We start from the raw sequence: 20247 nt of genomic DNA, 5'->3' as shown, positions 1-20247 counted from the left end.
GTATTGACTTACTATTTATTTGTTATTATTATTATTATTATTATTATTATTCACTTATTGTTGGGTTTTTCTAAATAATTTAAATTACATGTCAAAGAGGTCTAAAACTTCTAAATGTTTAGAAATTATTTTTAAAAACTCTTTGAAATTATTTTTTTCTTCGTAAGAAGTCCTGCAACAATGCATTTTCATTAAAGTTTGAACTTTTAAGGCTGCCTGTTTCTCTTCTTTAACAACAACAAATGATGTATCTATATATATATTATATATATAAATATAATATATTTACATATATGTATAAATATATATAAATGTAAAAATATATATAGTATATAAAAGCTACCTAGACACCACTAAATGCAATAGAAATCATTGTCATGTGGGCGTCGTCGACCTCACCAAGATGGCGTCGCACTCCGCCACCGTCGGCCAGGCTTCCCAAGGGGGCGTGTCTCCTCTAGTGATATAACTCATTGGTTAAGACCCACTTTTTCCTTAAGTCTGAATCAATTGGAAACCTGCAAGAAAAGTTCGGTCACTGAGTCAGAAATGTATAAATCTATGTTACTATAATACCCTAGTCCTTGTATACTGTATGTATGTTTAACAAAATAAAATGTACATTTATGTCTACAGCAGATAATACTGTAGCGATCTGGGGGTTAGCCCCTAAGGCTCATGGGAGGTGGGGAGTTTTGGGGTGAAAACCTCAAGTGAGAGGGCTGGAAGCATAAGTGAGGTCCATGCTGTTTGGGCTGTTCATGTGTGCTTGTCTCAATGGTCCTGATTAAATTGGCTTAGTGACAGTTTAGCTAGATTGTTACAATATGTAAATCATCCCTGCATGTTGATAATAGCTGCATTATGCATGTCAACATTTATACTATCAGTGAGGCCCCTGCAGCATTAAAAGAAAATTAATTACAATACTTACCTGTGAAATGTTATGCCTACCTCATTTGTGGACTCATTTCTGTGATTTTGGCAGTTGAGACCCGCACAATGCCTGGCATTTTACAAAAAATGTGTTCACATGCATGCACTGCAGCAGTCACTTGACCTCACCAAGATGGCGGTGCTCTCCTCCCATGAGGAATCATGTGATGTCTCCTCTAGCGACGTAACTCATTGGTCATAACAAAGACCAACCGGAAGTTGTTTTTGTTTCATCCGGAAAGTATGTTAGCATTAGTTTTCTTAGCTTAGCATGTGTGAGCCTGCAGGCTGCTGTGTTGTGGATTCTCCGCTGAATAGAGTTGCAGCTGCAGCAGCGATGTCTTCAGTTCAGTCTCTGAGAGAGTTTATCAGCGAGCGACTCACTGCTGCTGCTGAAGAAATCTTCAGACAGTTTGAGAAAACCATCATCCAGTATGAGGAAGAGATGGATCGTCAGCGCAGACTGCTGGATTACAGCTGGAAAAGAAGCACAAACAGAGCAGGTATGGATGGGAGGCATTACATCAGGTTGTACTAGATCGCTGCCATTCTCGAGTCCGCACCTCCGTGGTTTTTCATTCATTTAATTTTCTGCCTTGTTTGTGGACTTCATGGAAAAAAAGTCAAGCAGCAGAGCTCTGGACGGACATAGATCGTTCATGACGAAGATGGTCCACCCCTAACCGATTACCAATCATTGACCATCGATAATTTGTTTTTGTGTCAGAGTATGGCTCCTGTCTTTGACTCTATCTGTGAAAGAGAACAAAACATCTCTATTCTTCTGTTTCTGAAATGAGCCTTTGAGCTGTAGTGATGCAGGAAAAGAATCAGTTGTGGTTCCTGATAAACATCCACTCATATCATTTTGAGTGCGTCTCCATGGAAACAGATAAACATGAGCAGACAGCATGCTCTGTCCAGATGAAGCCTCTCTGTGATGACACAGACTAGACTGCCTTCCATGTTTGCTTTTGTGGATTCTTTAAAATAAAAAACATCCATTCTGTGTAGACGTTGATGAATCTTTCTGTCCACAGATCCGAATGTGGATTATTTCTTCTCCTTTGAAGCTGAATGTTGTGTTTCTGCTGCAGACCTCCAACAGAAACACACGTGGAAGCAGAAACCGACTGTCGCTGACCAGCAACTCTTTAACCAGGAGAGGAGCTGCAGCCAGAACCAGAAGGAAGCAGAACCTCCACAGGTCCCAGAACAGCAGGAGGAAGAGGAGATGAGCTGCTTGCTGGAGAACATCTGGGAACCAGAACTGGAGCTTCACAGAGCAGGTCTGTAAAGGTCTGAATGAATGACAACATGAACGTGAGCCATGTTTGAACTTTATTGAAGATCGGCATGAAGTTCTTGGGGGAATTTTCAGCAGCTTGAAGAAAAACTGTGAAGATGCTGTGGATGAAGCATGAATTTATTGTGCGATTGCAAATATGAAAAAATACAAGAACAGTCTAACGGTCAAACATCTTCAAATTCTGACATCTAACCATTTCAAACTGTGTGTACAGGTCATTCATGCACAGGAAATGTTCCACTGAATGGCCTGAAAAGGCTTTTGGAGTAAAGTTCAGTCTCTGAGGGTAAAGTGTAAAAACAGTAAAGTGTTTAAGGGTTTATGGTTCACACTTAAAGTAACCATCATGAAGTTTTCTCTTCCTCGCGTACCTCAGAAGCTACGTTCACTCCGGCGTTGCACCTTCAAGCGGCCACTATCAATATTTGTTAACTCACGTTGATGCATGTTTCGGGCTTCCGCATTCTAAACTCTAACATTAACGCGTCATCACTCAAGTTTCTACGACTTTTTTCAGGCTCTACGTACAAAACAAAGCTTTGATATTTTACACCAAGCCTCTTTCAACTGTAGGTGGCGAACATCTGCTAGTATACAGTAAAAGGCCCTTCCTGCTCGTCCAGTGTGAACACCACATTCTTGATTGTGTGTCTCATGTCTGGTGTGTCCGTAGTTTCGCGGCAAAGCTGAGCGGACTGTTGGTCTTTAACAGGGACAGCATTGCAGGCCTGGGATTATCACCGGTTGGTATCTCTCGACATGTAGATTGATGATGAGGCTGTTTTTCTCCAGTGGGGGAGATGTTGCCCCAAACCATCATACTGCCACCCCTAAAAGATGTTTCTCTCTCAGTGCAGCATTCAGCAGAGTGTTCTCTACCTTCTGCTCACTTTGATCATATGCTACAAAAAAACAAATCTGGTCTCATCTCTGAACATACCAGGCTCCAGTGTTGCAGACACCAGGAGAGACGGGACAGTGAAGGTCACTCATGGCTGCTCAGGTGTTCTGCTGCAGTTTGTTCTGGTCCCGTCAGACCTGAGACAAACGGTACCTCAGTGTTGACAGAGGATGGAGAAGGCTTTGGTCTGGTTCTGGGGCTCAGTCCAGAAGAAGTCTCTGGCTGTGGACACAGCAGCTGTTGGGCAGAGACCATCAGGCTGCATTATCATGAGCATTTCCTTCCTGCTTCCTGCTCTCAACTCTGCTTTTTCTAAAAATGGAAGCTGCTGCATCTATGAAGGGACCGGATGTTGTCTCATTCTGATGAGCAGGGATTCTTTTTCAGTGGGAGTCTCAGAGAGAAGGGGTACATCTTTTGGTTTAAACCTGACTGTCCCCCACACACTCTTCTGCTGGGTGGGGGGTTGCTAACTTGACCATCTAAGCCAGGGGTGGCCAAACCTTTTGACAGAAGGGTTGGACCAGGAGCAGATGGACAAAAACATGCTTTAATTTTGGTCGAAACTTCTCATATATACTTCAATGCAGAACATTTTTGAGTTTTTATTTTCCAAACTGACTTTTTTTCTCATTTTAGTACCATTTGCACCTATAAGTTGATGTCCCATTAGGGAAAAACGCAAAATTAGAGAAATGCTGTGTTCATGCAGTGTTGGAATGATCAGAAAAATGACCGTCTGACTAGGAAAACATACATGAATGTCAGAAAAACAACAAATCTTCTAACAACACATGAATGCAGATTAACATTACAGTTTGGCGGGCCAGATTAAATGATTTTCAGGGACGCATTTGGCCCCAGGGCAATAGTTTGCTCACCCCTGATCTAAGCTTTAAAATTTAACAGACTCCACTTTAAAAACGTACCACTCAAGAAGGATGTTTAAAGACCCACTCCAAGGAAAATTGTGTTTTTAATGATGTTTTATGATGATAAAGGAAATGTTTTTTTTTTATCTTTTGGCTTAACCTGTTAGGGGTCGCCACAGTGAATCAGTTTTTCATGATTGGCACAGATAGTTTGGCAGAGATTTTTCCCTGACAACCCTGTATTTTTAAAACCCAGGGAGACCCAGATAGGCAGGAACCCAGCTTTCCTGTGTGACTATCCCAACTGAGCTTTCCAGCTGCAAATATCAAGAAAATAAAGCTTAAAAATTCATTTTGTTATTCAAATTTTGTGAATCAGGAGCAGACGACTACATGCTGTTTAAAAAAAAAAAGAGATTATTTGTTTGACGTAGAAAATACACTGGGTGGGCCACAAGCTCCCTCCATTCTGATGCATCCACTTCCAGACAAATAGATCCGTATACGTATTTGTTTTATCTCGCCTGAACTGACATCTGGCTGTAATCTGAACAGCTGGATGACGCCAAAACTGCTCCCCATTTTTATTGCACCAGTAATGTTAGGTTGGGGGTGTGAGGGGCTGTAAGCCATCCAGGGGGGCAGTGTTAACAGATGGATGACAGGAAGTGGAGGCGGGCTTATTCTGCACTAATGGTCACGCCCACAACTCTGATGTAAATCCTTCCCCTCTGTAGAAACTATGTCTTAGAACACGCAGTTATTTTTACATTTTGCTAAAAATGGCTTAATCATAATTACAAGACCACTGGGAACGTTATAAAAATAGATCAAAAGAGGATCACAGTGATACTTTAAAGGTAATGCATAAACTTGTCAAAAGACTTCTTTGTGATCTCTAACATCCTGGACCCTCCGTGTGACTCCAGACTCATCAAGATTCTGGTCCAGATCAGTCCTTGACAGATCCTGGTTTCAGAGATGAAGGTGTCCAGGTGCTGCTATTGTCTGTTTGACATTGTTGGGGGTCCTGCTCATTTTTAGTGATGGCTTGTCCCTCTCACAAATTTCCAAATAGAAGAGCTATCATTTCTCCAAACTCATTCAATCTTGTGTCTGTTTGTTCCTGCAGATCTCCAGCAGCTTCCTGTTTGTAAGGAGGAGGAGGAGGAGCTTCTTTCTGAGGAGCATCTCTCTAAGTCTCCACACATCAAAGAGGAGCAGGAAGAGCTCTACACAGAAGAGGAAGGGGTTCAGCCTGAACTGAAGCCGGAATCTGAAACCTTTATATTCCCGTCATCCTCTGAGGAAAGAAGCCTTCATGCAGCAGAACCAACTTCTGAGCAGCTGCTGCTCTCTGAGAGCCGAGATCCACAGCAAGTCAAGCTGGAAGACTATGAATCGACTGAAGCTGCAGAAAGATGGAGAAGTAGTGTCTGTTGGAACATAAATGCAGAAGAGTCTCCTCTGTCAGAGACGGATGCAGGTGAGAGGTCAGCATGGAGGAGTCCCAGCAGGATCGGGTCTCCTCCTTCCACTCTGAGAAGACTCTCAGATGTTACAGAAATGCATAGACAGCCAGGTGAGAAGTCAAACTTCTGTGAGGTGTGCAGGAAATGTTTCCGAAGCGTTTCCGTCCTGAAGGTCCACATGAGAATCCACACGGGCGAAAAGCCGTTTTTCTGCCAAATCTGCGGAAAGCGATGCCGTCAGCAGAGTGACCTGGGGCGCCACATGATGGCTCACACGGGCGAGAGGCCCTTCCCATGTCACCTGTGTGAGAGGAGTTTCATCCAGAGGGGGGATTTGCTGCGCCACATGAAGGTGCACACGGACGAGAGGCAGTTCCCCTGCAGGCTCTGCACCAAAACCTTCAGCGAGGACGGCCAGCTGAGCCGGCACATGAGGAACCACAGCAGGAAAAAGCCCTACTCGTGCAAAGTCTGCAAGAAGAGGTTCATCAAGAAGACTCACCTGACGGCTCACGCCAGGACGCACACGGGCGAGAAACCCTTTCTGTGCGACACCTGTGGGAGGGGTTTCATCAACCGCAGCAACTTGACGCGCCACAAGAAAGTCCACACGGGCGAGAAGCCCTTCATCTGCTCCGTGTGTCTGAAGACGTTCAGCCGCAACGAACACCTGTGGAGCCACATGATGCTGCACAAGGGGGAGGAGACTCTGTGCAACCGGTAACACCGAGATGTGGGCGTGGTCTTCTTCCCTGTTGCTTCTCTTTTACGTCAGAATAATAGCAGAGCAGCTTGTGAAGCCAGGCTGAACATGGTCCTTCTGCGTATGAGACTCATGACCGTCGCTGTGAAGATCTGAAAGCGGCGGTTTCAGGAGCTGCTGCCGTGGCTCCCAGGACCTTCAGGCAGCTGGAAGAAAGTCGCTGGATTTGTCCTCACGTCCCTTTATATTCCTAAAAATGAGCACTCCAGTGGAATCACCTGATGAACCTCCAGGGAAGCAGGAAGGTGTGGTCGTTAAATTTCACCAAAATTGTAGGAGAAATTGGTTTAATTCTGATAGTTCTTTGAAAGATCTGCCATAGAAAGATACCAACCAGAACATCTGGAGTTTTTAACCCTTGTGCTATCTTAGATGACCCCACCCTTACATTGATGTGTTATTCCTACCATGACAAAGGTGGATAAAGGTGGAAAGATTTCATGTAATCCATGGACACCAGTGAAGATCACAAATCATTGAAGAAAAAAGGTTCAGAGCACTGTCTAGTGGGTCTAGATGACCCAACTCCCAATGTTAACGTGCCTAGGATAGGACAAGGGTTACGGTTGTATAGATGTACTCAAGAAGACATCCAAAACTTTGAAGGATTTCAACACTTTTCATTTCATGCTTTGGGTTTTAGGATTGCTACCAAACGTAAAGGTTTCCTGGTTTATGTTTTATATGAATTTATGTGATAAACACAAATAAAAATGTTTACATTCTTTCCAAGTCTTACCTTTCTTCATCATCAGAACAGAAACTAATCTATATCAAAGTCTGTGTTGATGAACTGTGAGTTTTTGAACCTTTATGTTGTCGTTTAGTTGATGTGGCTCATCTGCTCATGTGAATCCTCCCACAGTGTTTCATTAGCAGCTGTAACCACAGAGACTCTGATCAAACAGGAATGAACAGAATCCATCTGATATGAAGCTGTGCTTTGAAAACCACTTCCCTCCTCTTTGAAGAGTAGTCCCATATCTGTCTTCAGGTTTTTGTACAGCCTCTTCTACACTTTGGATCACTGTGTGTCTATAGCACAGTAGTAGAGAGCTGTGTCTGCCAGGGTTAACTCTCTGATGGTCAATTCAGTTGATGTGTCTGTTGTTCTGGATTCATATCGTTTATCTGGAATAAGTTCTATGTGGCTGGAGCTTTTTGCTCCTTTCCGTAGAATAAACCGAGGAGCCTGAAGGTCAGAATCATGTTTGTACCAATAAAGCATAGGAGTGCTGTAATCTGTCTGATAGTTACATTTGATTGAAACCGATTTTCCTTCAGTTCCTGTAAGTTGATCTTGATCAGGAGAGATTGAGTCTCCAGCTGTGAGTCCTGGAAAAAGTGGATAAAAAGAAGCCATTAGATGAATGAGATGATGAGTTGATGCAGCAGCTTCAAGCAAACTTGAATTTCTGTTCTTAAACTCACCTAGAATGTGAGATAGAAGCAAAAAGAGGTAAAGCAACATGTCTTTGGAGTTCTTGAAGCCACACAGACAGCAGATGAACTCTGTTCTTCCACTGTAGCTCTATAAGGAAGAAATAATGTCACTGGATGATGTGAAGTTCAGTGGGCGGGGCCAGTGAGCTCTTTTTCAGTTTATCTCAACCAATCAAAGAGTTTAGTTCTTCCACAGCAGCTCTGTCTCTGATCTTAACTGCTTCATTTCTCTATTGATTTTGTCTTCAGTTTACTGACTCAACAATCAGTGCTTTCACAGTGTGGGACGCCCTCTAGTGGAAGTTGTGTAGTATTGTGTTGTTGCAGGTTTTTGTACAGAGTTTTGTTGTTTCCTGTCACTGTGGGCCTCACAGCACAGTAGTACACAGCAGAGTCTGTCACTGCAGCAGAGGAGATCTGCAGATTTATCAGTTTATCATCATCTTTCACTTCATGAGAAAATCTAGGATCCAAACTCTGTAATGTTGCTTTTGATCCCAAGTGAGAGAAGAAGAACTCTGGAGGTTTTGCTTGAAACTGTCGATACCAGAAGAAATAATCACTCGTTGATAGTTTGGGATATTTGTAGGACAGAGTGACAGATGTTCCTTCCAAAGTGGACTCTTCCTTCTTGACTGCAGTGAGTTCTTCACAGCTGACATCTAAAGGAAGAGAGAAGTCAGATCAGTGATGGACAAACATCAAATGCTGAAATGGATCTTTGAAAGAATCCCATCAACCTGTTCCAATGACTAGAAGCAGCAGAGTGAACACAGATGTCTGCACAGACAGCATGTTGGATGAAGCTGATGTTTGGCTTTTGTGTGTTGAACTGTGTTGAAAGTGGAAGTTTGTGTCTCTTCTATAGTTCACTAACAGCTCAGCTCCTCCCTCAATATCTCCATCTGCTTTTTCATTTGTTATTCCTCTTCTTTCTCCTCTTTCTGCTGGTTAACAGTCTGCCTAAAGGTGCGATGTTCTTCATTGATGAAAACTTGAAGCCTTTAGAAGTTCTCTTGTCTTTTCTGTTAAGTTCCTCCCTGAGACAAATAAACTTTGATCTTTTATTCTATTCATAGATCTCTGAGATTACTCTGAGATAGTTTTCTTTTCTTCAGATGAGTCTGGCATTTTCAGATCCTGACTTCATGAACATCACAGTACTCCAATGAGCTTCTCTGTAGAAAAAGTGTTTACTGTTGTGCTTTAGTTTTCTTTGTGGCTCTTCGGACAGCCTTTCTATCACAAAGTGTTTGCGTCAGCATCAAGACAATTTTCTTTTTCACCTTGTAAACTAGCTTTTTAGTACACAGACACTGATTTTTAATCAATGTTTTACTTTTCTCTACAGCTTTATTTAGTTTCGAGTGTTTTCTCGAACCTCTCCTACAACATGAAAGCTTTGGAGGTCAATGAAATCATGAGTTCACAATGGGGATAAAGATTACATTTAGAGCACCCTCTAGTGGATAACGTGGAGTATTGTGTTGACTGCGGGTTTTTGTACAGAGTTTTGCTGTTTCCTGTCACTGTGGGCCGCAGAACACAGTAGTACACAGCAGAGTATGTCACTGCAGCAGAGGAGATCTGCAGATGAACTGATTTGTCTTTGAGTTCAGCATCAAATCTGTCTTTCTTGAACTCTGGAGCATTTTCATTTGTTCCATAGGTGTCACGCTTCAATATGTACTTTGGATAACTGTTCACTTCTTGTTTGTACCAGAACAAATATGCAGATTTGTCAATGGTCTCAAAGGTACAGTTGAGTGTGAGAGAGTCTCCTTCAGCAGCAATGACTTCTCTTCCTGGTTGGATCACTTTGTCTTCTCCTTTACACTCTGAGGAAGAACAGAACATGCAGAGGAAGAGATGAATCAATAAAGATGATTGATTAAAGGACAACAATCAGCATCTTTAACAGCTCTTAATGTACAGCTCAGTAATGTGTTGAAGTGTTTGAAGAAGAAACATGCTGATCTTTGTGTCTTACCAAAGAAAAGAGCAGCAAGAAGAATCCACAGCCAATGTTCCATCTGTACAACAAGGTTTCAATCAACAAGAGAAACTAGCTGATGTTCAACATTCACTCTGACAATTGTTCTCTTCAGAGCACCACTTCTTATTGACTAAATGTTGAGTGCAGAGCTGAAGGAGAGCCCCTCCCACTTCACAATGTCACCCTCTGGTGGAGGAACAGAAGCTCCATTAAAGTGGGGAAAAGTGTGGCACTGTTTCAGTTCAGCTGATACTGACAGAAAAAGAAACATCATAAATCTATGATGTTTGTACAAATGGGATTACTTTCAGCAAGGACAAAAAAAAAAACTTTTTTCCTTTGAAACACCTTTGTGAATTTGGGTTTCTGTTCTTACAATTCCACCTTCTCTTCTACAATGTGGAAAATATTATGAACCTGGTGTTACCGTTGCGAATTTGTCACATTATTTTAAAAGGACTTTGATTAAAGCGATAAATGAGAGTGTAATCAAAGGCATGATGGGAAATAAACAGAAGCTTACTCCACGCCAACGGTCCCACCTACAATTTAGAGGCAAGTTTCTAATAATCTCTGGCCACTCTGTTGGTCACACACTTTATCTTAGAAAACGACACAGTTTTCTTATTTTTATTTTGGCTAAAAAAGGGCATTATCATAATTAAAAGACCACTGGGAACACTTTTACGTCAGATCAAAAGATGATTGGTTGGGACTTTATAAAGGCAAATACAGTGGTGGACAAAATTGTTGGTACCCCGCAGTTAAAGAAAGAAAGTCCACAATGCTCACTGAAATGACTTGAAACGCTCAAAAGTAACAATAAATTAAAAATTATTGAAAATTAAATAATCAAAATCAGCCATTACTTTTGAGTTGTTGATTAACAGAATTAATTAAAAAAACAAACTAATGAAACAGGGCTGGACAAAAATGATGGTACCTCCATAAAAGACTGAGAACAAATCGCCCAGGGGGTCATGATGAACTAAGGTTTGTCCTTTAATTGACATCACAGCTGTTTTCAAACCCATAATCAGTCAATCTGCCTATTTATACCGAGTATAATAGTCACGTTACTGTTTGGTGAAAAGGTGTGTACCACACTGAACATGGACAACAGAAAGTGAAAGACAGAATTGTCCCAGGACATTAGAAACAAAATTATAGACAAACATGGTAAAGGTAAAGGCTATAAAACCATCTCTAAGCAGCTTGAAGTTCCTGTGATGACAGTGGCACACACTATTCAGAAGTTTAAGACCCACGGGACAGTAGCCAACCTCCCTGGACATGGCTGGAAGAGGAAAATTGAGGAGACGGATAGTTGGAACTGTATCCAAAGAGCCCAGAACAACCTCCAAAGACATTAAAGGTGAACTCTTAGATCAAGGTACATCAGTGTCAGATCGCACCATTCGTCGTTGTTTGAACCAGAGTAGACTTCGTGGGAGACGACCAAGGAGGAAACCACTGTTGAAAGGAAATCATAAAAAAGCCAGACTGGAATTAGCAAAAATGCATGTTGACAAGCCACAAAGCTTCTGGGAAAATGTCCTTTGGACAGATGAGACAAAACTGGAGCATTTTGGTAAGGCACATCAGCTCTATGGTGGTAGACTCAAAAATGAAGCATACAACCAAAAGAACACTGTCCCTACTGTGAAACATGGAGGAGGCTCAGTTCTGTTTTGGGGCTGCTTTGCTGCATCCGGCACAGGGTGTCTTCAAGTTGTGCAAGGTAAAATGAAATCTCAAGATTATCAAGGCATTCTGGATATAAATGTGCTGCCTAGTGTCAGAAAGCTTGGTCTCAGTCGCAGGTCATGGGTCTTCCAACAGGACATCGATCCAAAACACACAGCCAGAAACCCCCAAGAATGGCTAAGAGAAAAGCGTTGGACTATTCTGAAGTGGATTCTATGAGCCCAGATCTGAATCCCATTGAACATCTGTGGAAGGAGCTGAAACATGCCATTTGGAGAAGACACCCGTCAAACCTGAGATAACTGGAGCAGTTTGCTCATGAGGAGTGGGCCAAAATACTTGTGGACAGGTGCAGAAGGCTCATTTACAAATACAGAAACCGTTTCATTGCAGTGATTGTTTTTGATTTGAAATGGTTTATTTCAAGCAATCAAATAGAAATAATACACAAAAGCAATACAATCATCAGTTATACATTCATACAATAACTAATCAAACTTAGGATAATTAGACATACTAATAAATATTGCTTGAAAGGGAGTGGAAGGAAGCGAATTTATATAATCCCACCCTGTTATACTGTAACCATTTTATTACATGATTTATCAATATCCGGTTCCTAGCTTTTATCAGACAGAATTAAGAATCTTGAAATAACAATAAAGCACATGACAAAGATGAATTGCTTAATTGTAATGTAAAAATAACTATTTTAGAAATCAACATGGTAAATGCAGATCAGTTATATAAAAAATATGCAGATTATGTTACTTATAAAAGTCATTCATATGATTAAAAAATAATACTATATCAGTAAAATACACAACACTGTTTCAGAGATTTTCATAGCAAAATTTCATCAAGCATCAAAAGTTAAAACATGCAAAATTATGTTACATTAGTAAAGATTTTTGAATCAATTCATCAATTTTTTGGAGCAAGTGAAGTAATATTCATTAAATGTCGATCAATTTAACCATTTTCAATAAGTGATTAATCATTTGTTTTACTTTTTTATTTTTTTATTTTGTATTTTTTTTATTTTTTTCTTTGTTTTTTTAATAATAAAGTAATGCTGTGAGGGAAAAATAAAAAGGGTCCATAATCTGTCGATTGTCCAAGGTTGTGTAACAAACTTTTCTAAACTTAATGTTGGAAAAGAGTACAATAAAGCAATTCAAAATATTAACTGCTTAAATTAAGAAAAACAGGTGCGTGCAACATAAACATCAAACAAAGAATGACAACTCAGAGGTCCCACTTGAGGTTTGTTCAGGTGTATTATATATTCACCACGCCCTGGTACTATTCATTCGACAAAACACACAACCACCACCGTATTTTTACATATGTATCTATATATATATACACAAGTCTCTGTTCATATACTAGAGTCCAACTACTAATGGAGTTTGTAAACTCAGTCCCAGCAATGCATTGCAAACAAAAACAAAAAAGGCTCGATCTCACCGGCGTTTTCCAGATCTATGACGTGTAGATTTCATGATGAGGAAGTTCCACGCAATAATCCGCCCTCCAGGAAGTGGGGAGTATAATCCAGTGTGTGGAGCATGAAAACGGAGCGGCTCTGGGACATTCGACGCAGTTTCTCAGACACGGCCCATCCGTTGTGTTTCTCTCTCGCGCTCCCGGGGCCTGTTTCACAAAGGAGGTTAAGTGTAAACTCTGAGTTCATAAACCCGGAAATCAGGGAAACCCTGGGTTTTCCGTTTCAGAATCGGAGGTTTGTCAAACCAGAGAAAGCAGAGTAAGTCAAACCCGTTTCTGAAAGAGAGTTAACTTTTACTCGGAGTCAGTATCCATGGTTACTTATGCTGTGAACCTAACCTGGTCGGGAGCAGGTTTTATTCTCCAAACTCGAAGTTTCTGCCGGTCCCCTCCCCTTTTTAAAGACGAAGCACTATATTTCGCTTCAACCTTCATTGCCCACATTTCCGTCACGCGATCTAAGTGACAAGAATGGCTTGTCCTTTTTTGGATTACCCAATAGACGAGGAGGCTGCATTAATTCGTAGAGAATTACATTTACGTCGTACGAGGATTTTGAGACCTCGACTCGATGTTTTGTCATTTCCCCATACGTTTTTGTTTGAGCGTTACCGTTTTTCGTTGCAGTCAATTACATATACAATGAAAACAACATTAGGTCTTGCTATGTAGATGTTTCATATGTCAAATATTGTCAACAAAGCCTACATCCATGACATGCTCACATTTGACCTGATTGAATTATGTTTTTATACTTCATTTTTAGCTGCTGCCATGTTCTTTTAATTCCTGCAGGATTGCATCTACGTGAGAATGAAATCAGGGACATTGAATTAGATTAATGTAACAATTACTTTTTGGAAACACAATTTTCTAGCACTGCTTACTTTCTTAATCCCATATAAACCTATACCACTTGATCAATACAGGGGTAGTGTTGCAGTGTGTGTGTGCTGAGCGGGGTGCAATCCACGAGAGACAAGGGGAGGGGCGATTGCAGGTGCAGAGGGGGGGGGGGGGGGGGGTGAGCACGGATGAGGAGGACGGAGAAGGTGTCATTCCCAGAATAACTGTTTTGGAGTCATTCTTATTCCGCTCTGGAGGTTGAGGGTTTCCAACGGGAAGTGAACCCCGAAGGAGAATTCCCTTCGGCCCTGAAGGAAATCTCCCCTGCGCTTCTGACCACGCACGGTCGGAAAGACGAGAGAAAAGAAGGAAGTCTTTGCGCAGCGAAAGGTTCAACAGTAGACAAAAGTTCACTTTTAAAAACACAATTGCATGTATTAATATTAAAATGACCAACGTTTGCTAGAGGGGAAGGTTAACAAAAAAGTCCTCTAAACATTACCGACGTTAAATGCATTTTCCCCCAGATTGGTTCTGAACACTATGCAGCATTTCATGCAATTACACCAGGAATAACACTTCAAAAGTACACCTAAATATAGCCATTTTTTATTTCACACCTTACGCTATTTAAAAAGTTATTACAGTCAATATTTATAACAATGATTTAAATGCAAACTTAGGCATTAACTTGAGCAGCTATGTTTTCCACGCTAACTGTCTCTGTTTTGCAGATGCAGCGGTGTTGCTTTTCTTCTGGAATATGTTCTCATATTCACTGCAACTCTGCAGCAGCACGTCAAGTTCAGCTGGCGAAAAATACGCAGACCTCTTTTTTTCACGGTTGCCATGGTGACTCGTGATATCTGCGCTCCATTGATAATGGCTTCTTATAGACGCGGTGCGCACGCTCACCTCCGAATCAGTCCACTCAGAGTTGATTGATCTAACGCGGATCAGCTGCTCTGAAACTGAAAACTCAGAGTTGTCAATCTCTCGATTGACCAACTCAGAGTTCAGGTTTGACCTCAGAGTTGGTTGAACCTCCTTTGTGAAACAGGCCCCTGGTCTCTTTTTTTAAAGCATCAGCTGTTTGCCCTCGCTGCCTTTGCGTCATTGGCCGCCTCCCTCTCGTAGATCCGCCTCTTCTTAAAGGGGCATGCTGCTTTTCCTCATTCACAAAAGTCCATTCATAAAAGTCCCAAAACATAAAGCTCTGTCCAGATAAAGTACATTAGCAGCATAAGCAAGTATTCTGCCCCTGCAGGGATTCATAACAAAATACATAAAACAGTGCTCAGCATGCTATTTGTGGCAACGTCACAGACCCCCCCCCCCCAGCCGGAGGTGAAGGGGACAACTGCCCAAAATAGGGTTTAATGTTACTCACATGGACTGTATCAAGTCTATCTGGTTCCTGCCATTTCAGCCTATAATTCACGGGACCCAGAATTTTCGTCACGGTAGCTGGACCGGACCATCGCGGCGCTAGCTTTGACGAGAATTTATCAGAGGCCTTAGACTGCGGATGTGCTCTAACCCAGACCAGATCTCCCACGTGAAACTGCGCATATCTCCGATGGGTATTGTAGTATCTGGCTTGTCTGTGTTTGAACATTCCCACTCTTTGCCTCACCTCCTGTGCTATCTGATGTTGACGTTCAAGTAGAGAATACTGAGGCTGTTGGGGATCCAGTGCTGGCTTTTGGTGTATCAGTCTCTCCAGTGGTCCCTTCAGAGATCGACCCAATGCCAGTTCAGCTGGAGTCCGGCCAGTGCTCTCATGCTGCGTGTTGTTTATCGCGAACCGAAACTCCGACAGCCACTTATCCCACTCCTCGTGTCGACTTCCTACATATGATGACATCATTGTTTTTAATGTGCGATTCACCCGTTCTGTCAAGTTAGTCTGCGGGTGGTAGCTGGTGGTCATCTTGTGTATGACACCCCACTTCTGGCAGAGGTCGGAAATGAGTTGGCTGGTAAACTGCGGACCACGGTCTGATACCAGATATTTCGGTACCCCCCACCTAGTAAAGATCTCATCTCGTAGAATCTGACAGAGACGAGGTGTCTTACTGTCTCTTATCGGAAACAGCTCTACCCACTTGGTGTAATAATCCACTACGACCAAGAGATAGTTGTTGCCTTTCCTGCTCCGAGGAAACGGGCCCATAAAGTCAACACCCAACATGTAAGCAGCCTCCTCCACTTGGGTGGTTTGCAGGAATCCAGCCGGCTTCTGGTTGTCGGGTTTGTACTGCTGACAGATGGCGCATGATTTGATGTGGCTCCAGACATCTTTTCTAATTGAGGGCCACCAAGCCACCTCCAAGATCCGCAGCAGGGTTTTAAGTCGGCCTCGGTGAGCCCCTAGTGGATTGTCGTGGAAATAATGCAAAAAGTTGTTAATTTGCTCTTTGGGCACCACCAGCTGGTATTTTAGTCCTACCCCCTTTGTTGGTACGGTCCGGTAGAGGATGTCCTGTAGAATCTCCCAGCCTATGCGCCCCTTCTGCTGCCCGATGGTCACGGATTTGCTTCTCATCTCTCTGACTTCGGGATCTTTAGTTTGTGCACGTGCGATGTCAGTCAGCGAGAGAGGCAAGCCAGAGGAACAGGTGGTTGCATCGACTGGGATATAAGAGGCCACTACAGAGGGTGGATCATCCCCGATGGCTCTCGAAAGGGCGTCAGGAACCACATTCATGCAACCTTTCCGGTAGTGAACATCAAAGGTAAACTGTTGTAAACGCAGTGTCCATCGTGTTAATCTGGAAGAAGTCTTGGGAGTATTGAATGCCCATGATAAGGCACTATGGTCGGTAAAGACTCTGAACCTGCCACCTTCCAGGTAATGCCTCCACTTTTCCACAGCCCAGACAACGGCTAGACACTCCTTTTCGGAGGTGGAGTAATGCCGTTCTGCCCCTTGGAGTAGACGTGAGGCATAGGCAATCACCTTCTCCCCTTCTGGAGATTGCTGGGTAAGGACAGCACCTAACCCCAGATCACTGGCATCTGTTTGTATTTGGAAAGGCAAGGACAGATCGGGCTGTGCCAGCACAGGAGATGTTTTTAGTGCCCTTTTCAGCTGGTCAAAGCTCCTTTGGCAGTCCTCTGTCCACACCCACTGTACTCCCTTCCTCTTCAGGTGGTTTAATGGGGCGGCCAGATCTGCAAAATGTGGCACAAATTTATGATACCAGCCCACCAACCCCAAAAACCGTTGAAGGGCCTTGAGGTTTTGAGGGATGGGATAGTTTGTCACGGCTGAGGTCTTCTCTTCGTCCACCTCCACTCCTTTGCCTGAGACAATATGTCCCAAGAACCTGAGCTGATCTTTCAAAAAGTGGCACTTTTTCAGATTCAGCGTAAGGTTAGCAGCTTTCAACCTTGCAAAAATGGCCTGAAGATCTTTGAGATGCTGCTCTGCATTAGGAAAATATACAATAATGTCATCTATATACACAAAACAAATGCGCCCCTTTAAGTCTCCCAACACCGTCTCCATGAGCCGTTGGAAGGTAGCCCCTGCATTCCTCAAACCAAATGGCATAACATTGAATTCATAGAGACCCATTGGAGTAATGACAGCTGTCTTAGCTCTATGGGATGGATTCATAGCCACCTGCCAGTAGCCAGACTGAAGATCCAGTGAGCTAAAACATCTTGCACCATGCAACGACTCCAGAATGTCGTGTATTATGGGCATTGGGTACGCATCTAGTGGAGTTTTTGCATTAAGTCTCCTATAATCTATGCAGAATCTGTAGGACCCGTCAGGTTTTTTGACCAACACCACTGGGGAAGCCCAGGCTGACTGAGATGGTCGGATAACATCATCCTCGAGCATCTGCCTTAAGTGTTCCCCAATGATGTCTCTCTTCATCGGGGATACTCGATACGCTCTGGATCGCACTGGGATCTCATCAGTGGTGTGTATGTAGTGTTCGATGACGTTAGTCCGTCCCGGCTTTTCTGCACAGACGGAGGGCCATGCCTGTAAAAATGCTTGCATCTGTGGTGGATGCTCTTTTAGAAGGGCTCCACGAACCTCAGAAGAATTGGGGTGTTGCGATCTGGAGGGAAACCACGAAGGATCCATAGCCACATACAAATTAACAGGCTTGTTGGTGGGAGTCCACGTCAGGCGAGCGGGAGTTCTGTGAAGAAATGGATGTGTATACCGTTTCTCGCGGAAACAAAGCTCATAGGTATTTTCCCCAAAATCAATTTTGACTTTGGTCTTGTTAAGGAAGTCCAGTCCCAAAATCAAAGGGAAAGCCAAGTCAGCATCGGCCATAATGTGAGTCTCTATAGTCCATGTGGTTCCATGCCAGGTGTATGGGAGCGTTATTTTCCCCTCGGCTGTGTGAGATTGGCCATCTGCCAAAACAAAGGTTAAGGGATCTTCAATGCTTAAATTGTCTTCTGTTCTTGCTAGTCTCTGCCATAAACCTTTCTGCATGAGAGTGTACGTACTGCCGGTATCCAGCACAGCTTCCCCAGAAAGCTCTCTGGTTCTAATCGGAACCACCAGTAGGGGAGGTGTTTGAGCTTTGGCTAAGGCAATATGATGACTTCCTCTAGAGTCCTGATCATGACTGAATGAGCATGAGTTACTTTTATTTGTATGTTTTTTCTTGGGTTTATCCCGGGTTGCCTGATTGTTAACTCTAGCCCAGTAATCTCTCTTTGAGGCCCAGTCACGCTCCACCATTGATCCCACCTTCACCAACTGTTCCACTGTGGTCACAGTTCCCCTTAAACAGCTAACAAGAGCAGGATTGCAATTATTCATTATGCGTCTCACTAGCTCTGCTTCAGACATGTCAGACTTCCATTTTAAGCACAATGCTCGATAATCATACACAAAATCTCGCAAGCACTGGTCAGGTGTCTGAACTTTATCTCGTAGCTGGTCCTCCACCTCAGTTAGATAGTCAGTTGGAAGGAAAGCTGTTAAGAAGGACCTTTTAAACTCAGACCAATTATGGATTTTTACTTTCTCAGCCATCCACCAGCTCTTAGCAGATTTCTTCAGGACTGTTGACAAAGTGGCAAGAAGTTCGGCGTCGGTTAAAGGCCTCAGAGACAAAAAATTCTCCACTTGCTCCACAAAGGCTAGGACATCCGGGGTGTTACAGGATTCACCAAATGTTGGGAAGTCGAGGCGCACAGGAGGTTTGGACATAAGAGCAGGAATCCCAGACACATTAACAGAATGCGTGTTTTCTATGTTATGCGGGGGTGGATAAGAGAAAAAAGATGGATTGCTTGGAGTACTGGTTCGTTTTATAAGACTAATCTCATTCTTCCACAGTTCATCCCTTCTCTTAAAACAATCAACTACTCCCTTTTCCAACCGATCTAAGGAGTTTTTCAAAAGAAGTTCCATACTCTCAATATTTCGGTCTACATAATCTCTGAGACTTTGTTCTCTGTTAACAGCGCTTTCTAGGGACGCTCTAAAATCTTCTTCCAGACCATTTACTTGTTCTTTAAGGCCTGCTATGGCACCTTTTATTTCCAGAACTTCACTGTTTGGACATGACACTTCATTGGTTTGTGCTTCATCTTCGTCATCATCATTATCATCGTCATTGTCATCGTTAGATTCACATATTTTCTCTTTGTCGACAATATACAGTTCACTAAGCAGTGATGAAACCTCAGATAAGGGTTCTCTAAAAGTAACAAAGGCATTTGGGTCTCTCCCTGGAGTTGCACTCATGCCTTCACCACAATCAGACTCTCCAAGATCTGCCATGTTTATGAGTCAACACACACCCAGCAAAAAAAAAACAAGAACAACTGGAGGTTGTCGATTTAAAGAAATGCCTCACAGTTCAGTCCCCATACTGGCCACCACTCTGTAACAAACTTTTCTAAACTTAATGTTGGAAAAGAGTACAATAAAGCAATTCAAAATATTAACTGCTTAAATTAAGAAAAACAGGTGCGTGCAACATAAACATCAAACAAAGAATGACAACTCAGAGGTCCCACTTGAGGTTTGTTCAGGTGTATTATATATTCACCACGCCCTGGTACTATTCATTCGACAAAACACACAACCACCACCGTATTTTTACATATGTATCTATATATATATACACAAGTCTCTGTTCATATACTAGAGTCCAACTACTAATGGAGTTTGTAAACTCAGTCCCAGCAATGCATTGCAAAGAAAAACAAAAAAGGCTCGATCTCACCGGCGTTTTCCAGATCTATGACGTGTAGATTTCATGATGAGGAAGTTCCACGCAATATGGCACTTGAACAGGGACTTGTGTATATATATATAGATACATATGTAAAAATACGGTGGTGGTTGTGTGTTTTGTCGAATGAATAGTACCAGGGCGTGGTGAATATATAATACACCTGAACAAACCTCAAGTGGGACCTCTGAGTTGTCATTCTTTGTTTGATGTTTATGTTGCACGCACCTGTTTTTCTTAATTTAAGCAGTTAATATTTTGAA

At 42.6% G+C, this 20247-nt stretch overlaps 1 protein-coding gene across 1 annotated transcript; it reads left to right on the top strand.

Moving 5' to 3' along the window:
- Nucleotides 1-1160: 1160 nt before the first annotated feature.
- LOC101167093 (zinc finger protein 583) lies at nt 1161-6980 on the top strand. Its single transcript, XM_004084928.4, has 3 exons — nt 1161-1439; nt 2034-2225; nt 5151-6980. The coding sequence occupies exons 1-3, from the start codon at nt 1208-1210 to the stop codon at nt 6212-6214; spliced, it is 1488 nt and encodes a 495-aa protein (XP_004084976.1). The 5' UTR covers nt 1161-1207; the 3' UTR covers nt 6215-6980.
- Nucleotides 6981-20247: the final 13267 nt, after the last annotated feature.

The sequence above is a fragment of the Oryzias latipes genome, chromosome 17, assembly GCF_002234675.1.
Source record: "Oryzias latipes chromosome 17, ASM223467v1".
In the NCBI taxonomy this organism is placed as follows: domain Eukaryota; kingdom Metazoa; phylum Chordata; class Actinopteri; order Beloniformes; family Adrianichthyidae; genus Oryzias; species Oryzias latipes.
Note: the sequence above shows the minus strand (reverse complement) of the source record. Positions and strands in the feature narration are given on the sequence as shown.

Bases quoted from the DNA above. Each gene is read 5' to 3' on its own strand.
- LOC101167093 (XM_004084928.4), top strand. From the start codon at position 1,208: ATGTGTGAGCCTGCAGGCTGCTGTGTTGTGGATTCTCCGCTGAATAGA. The intron at 1,440-2,033 runs GTATGGATGGGA...TTTCTGCTGCAG, and splicing joins AAGAAGCACAAACAGAGCAG to ACCTCCAACAGAAACACACG. The intron at 2,226-5,150 runs GTCTGTAAAGGT...TTGTTCCTGCAG, and splicing joins ACTGGAGCTTCACAGAGCAG to ATCTCCAGCAGCTTCCTGTT.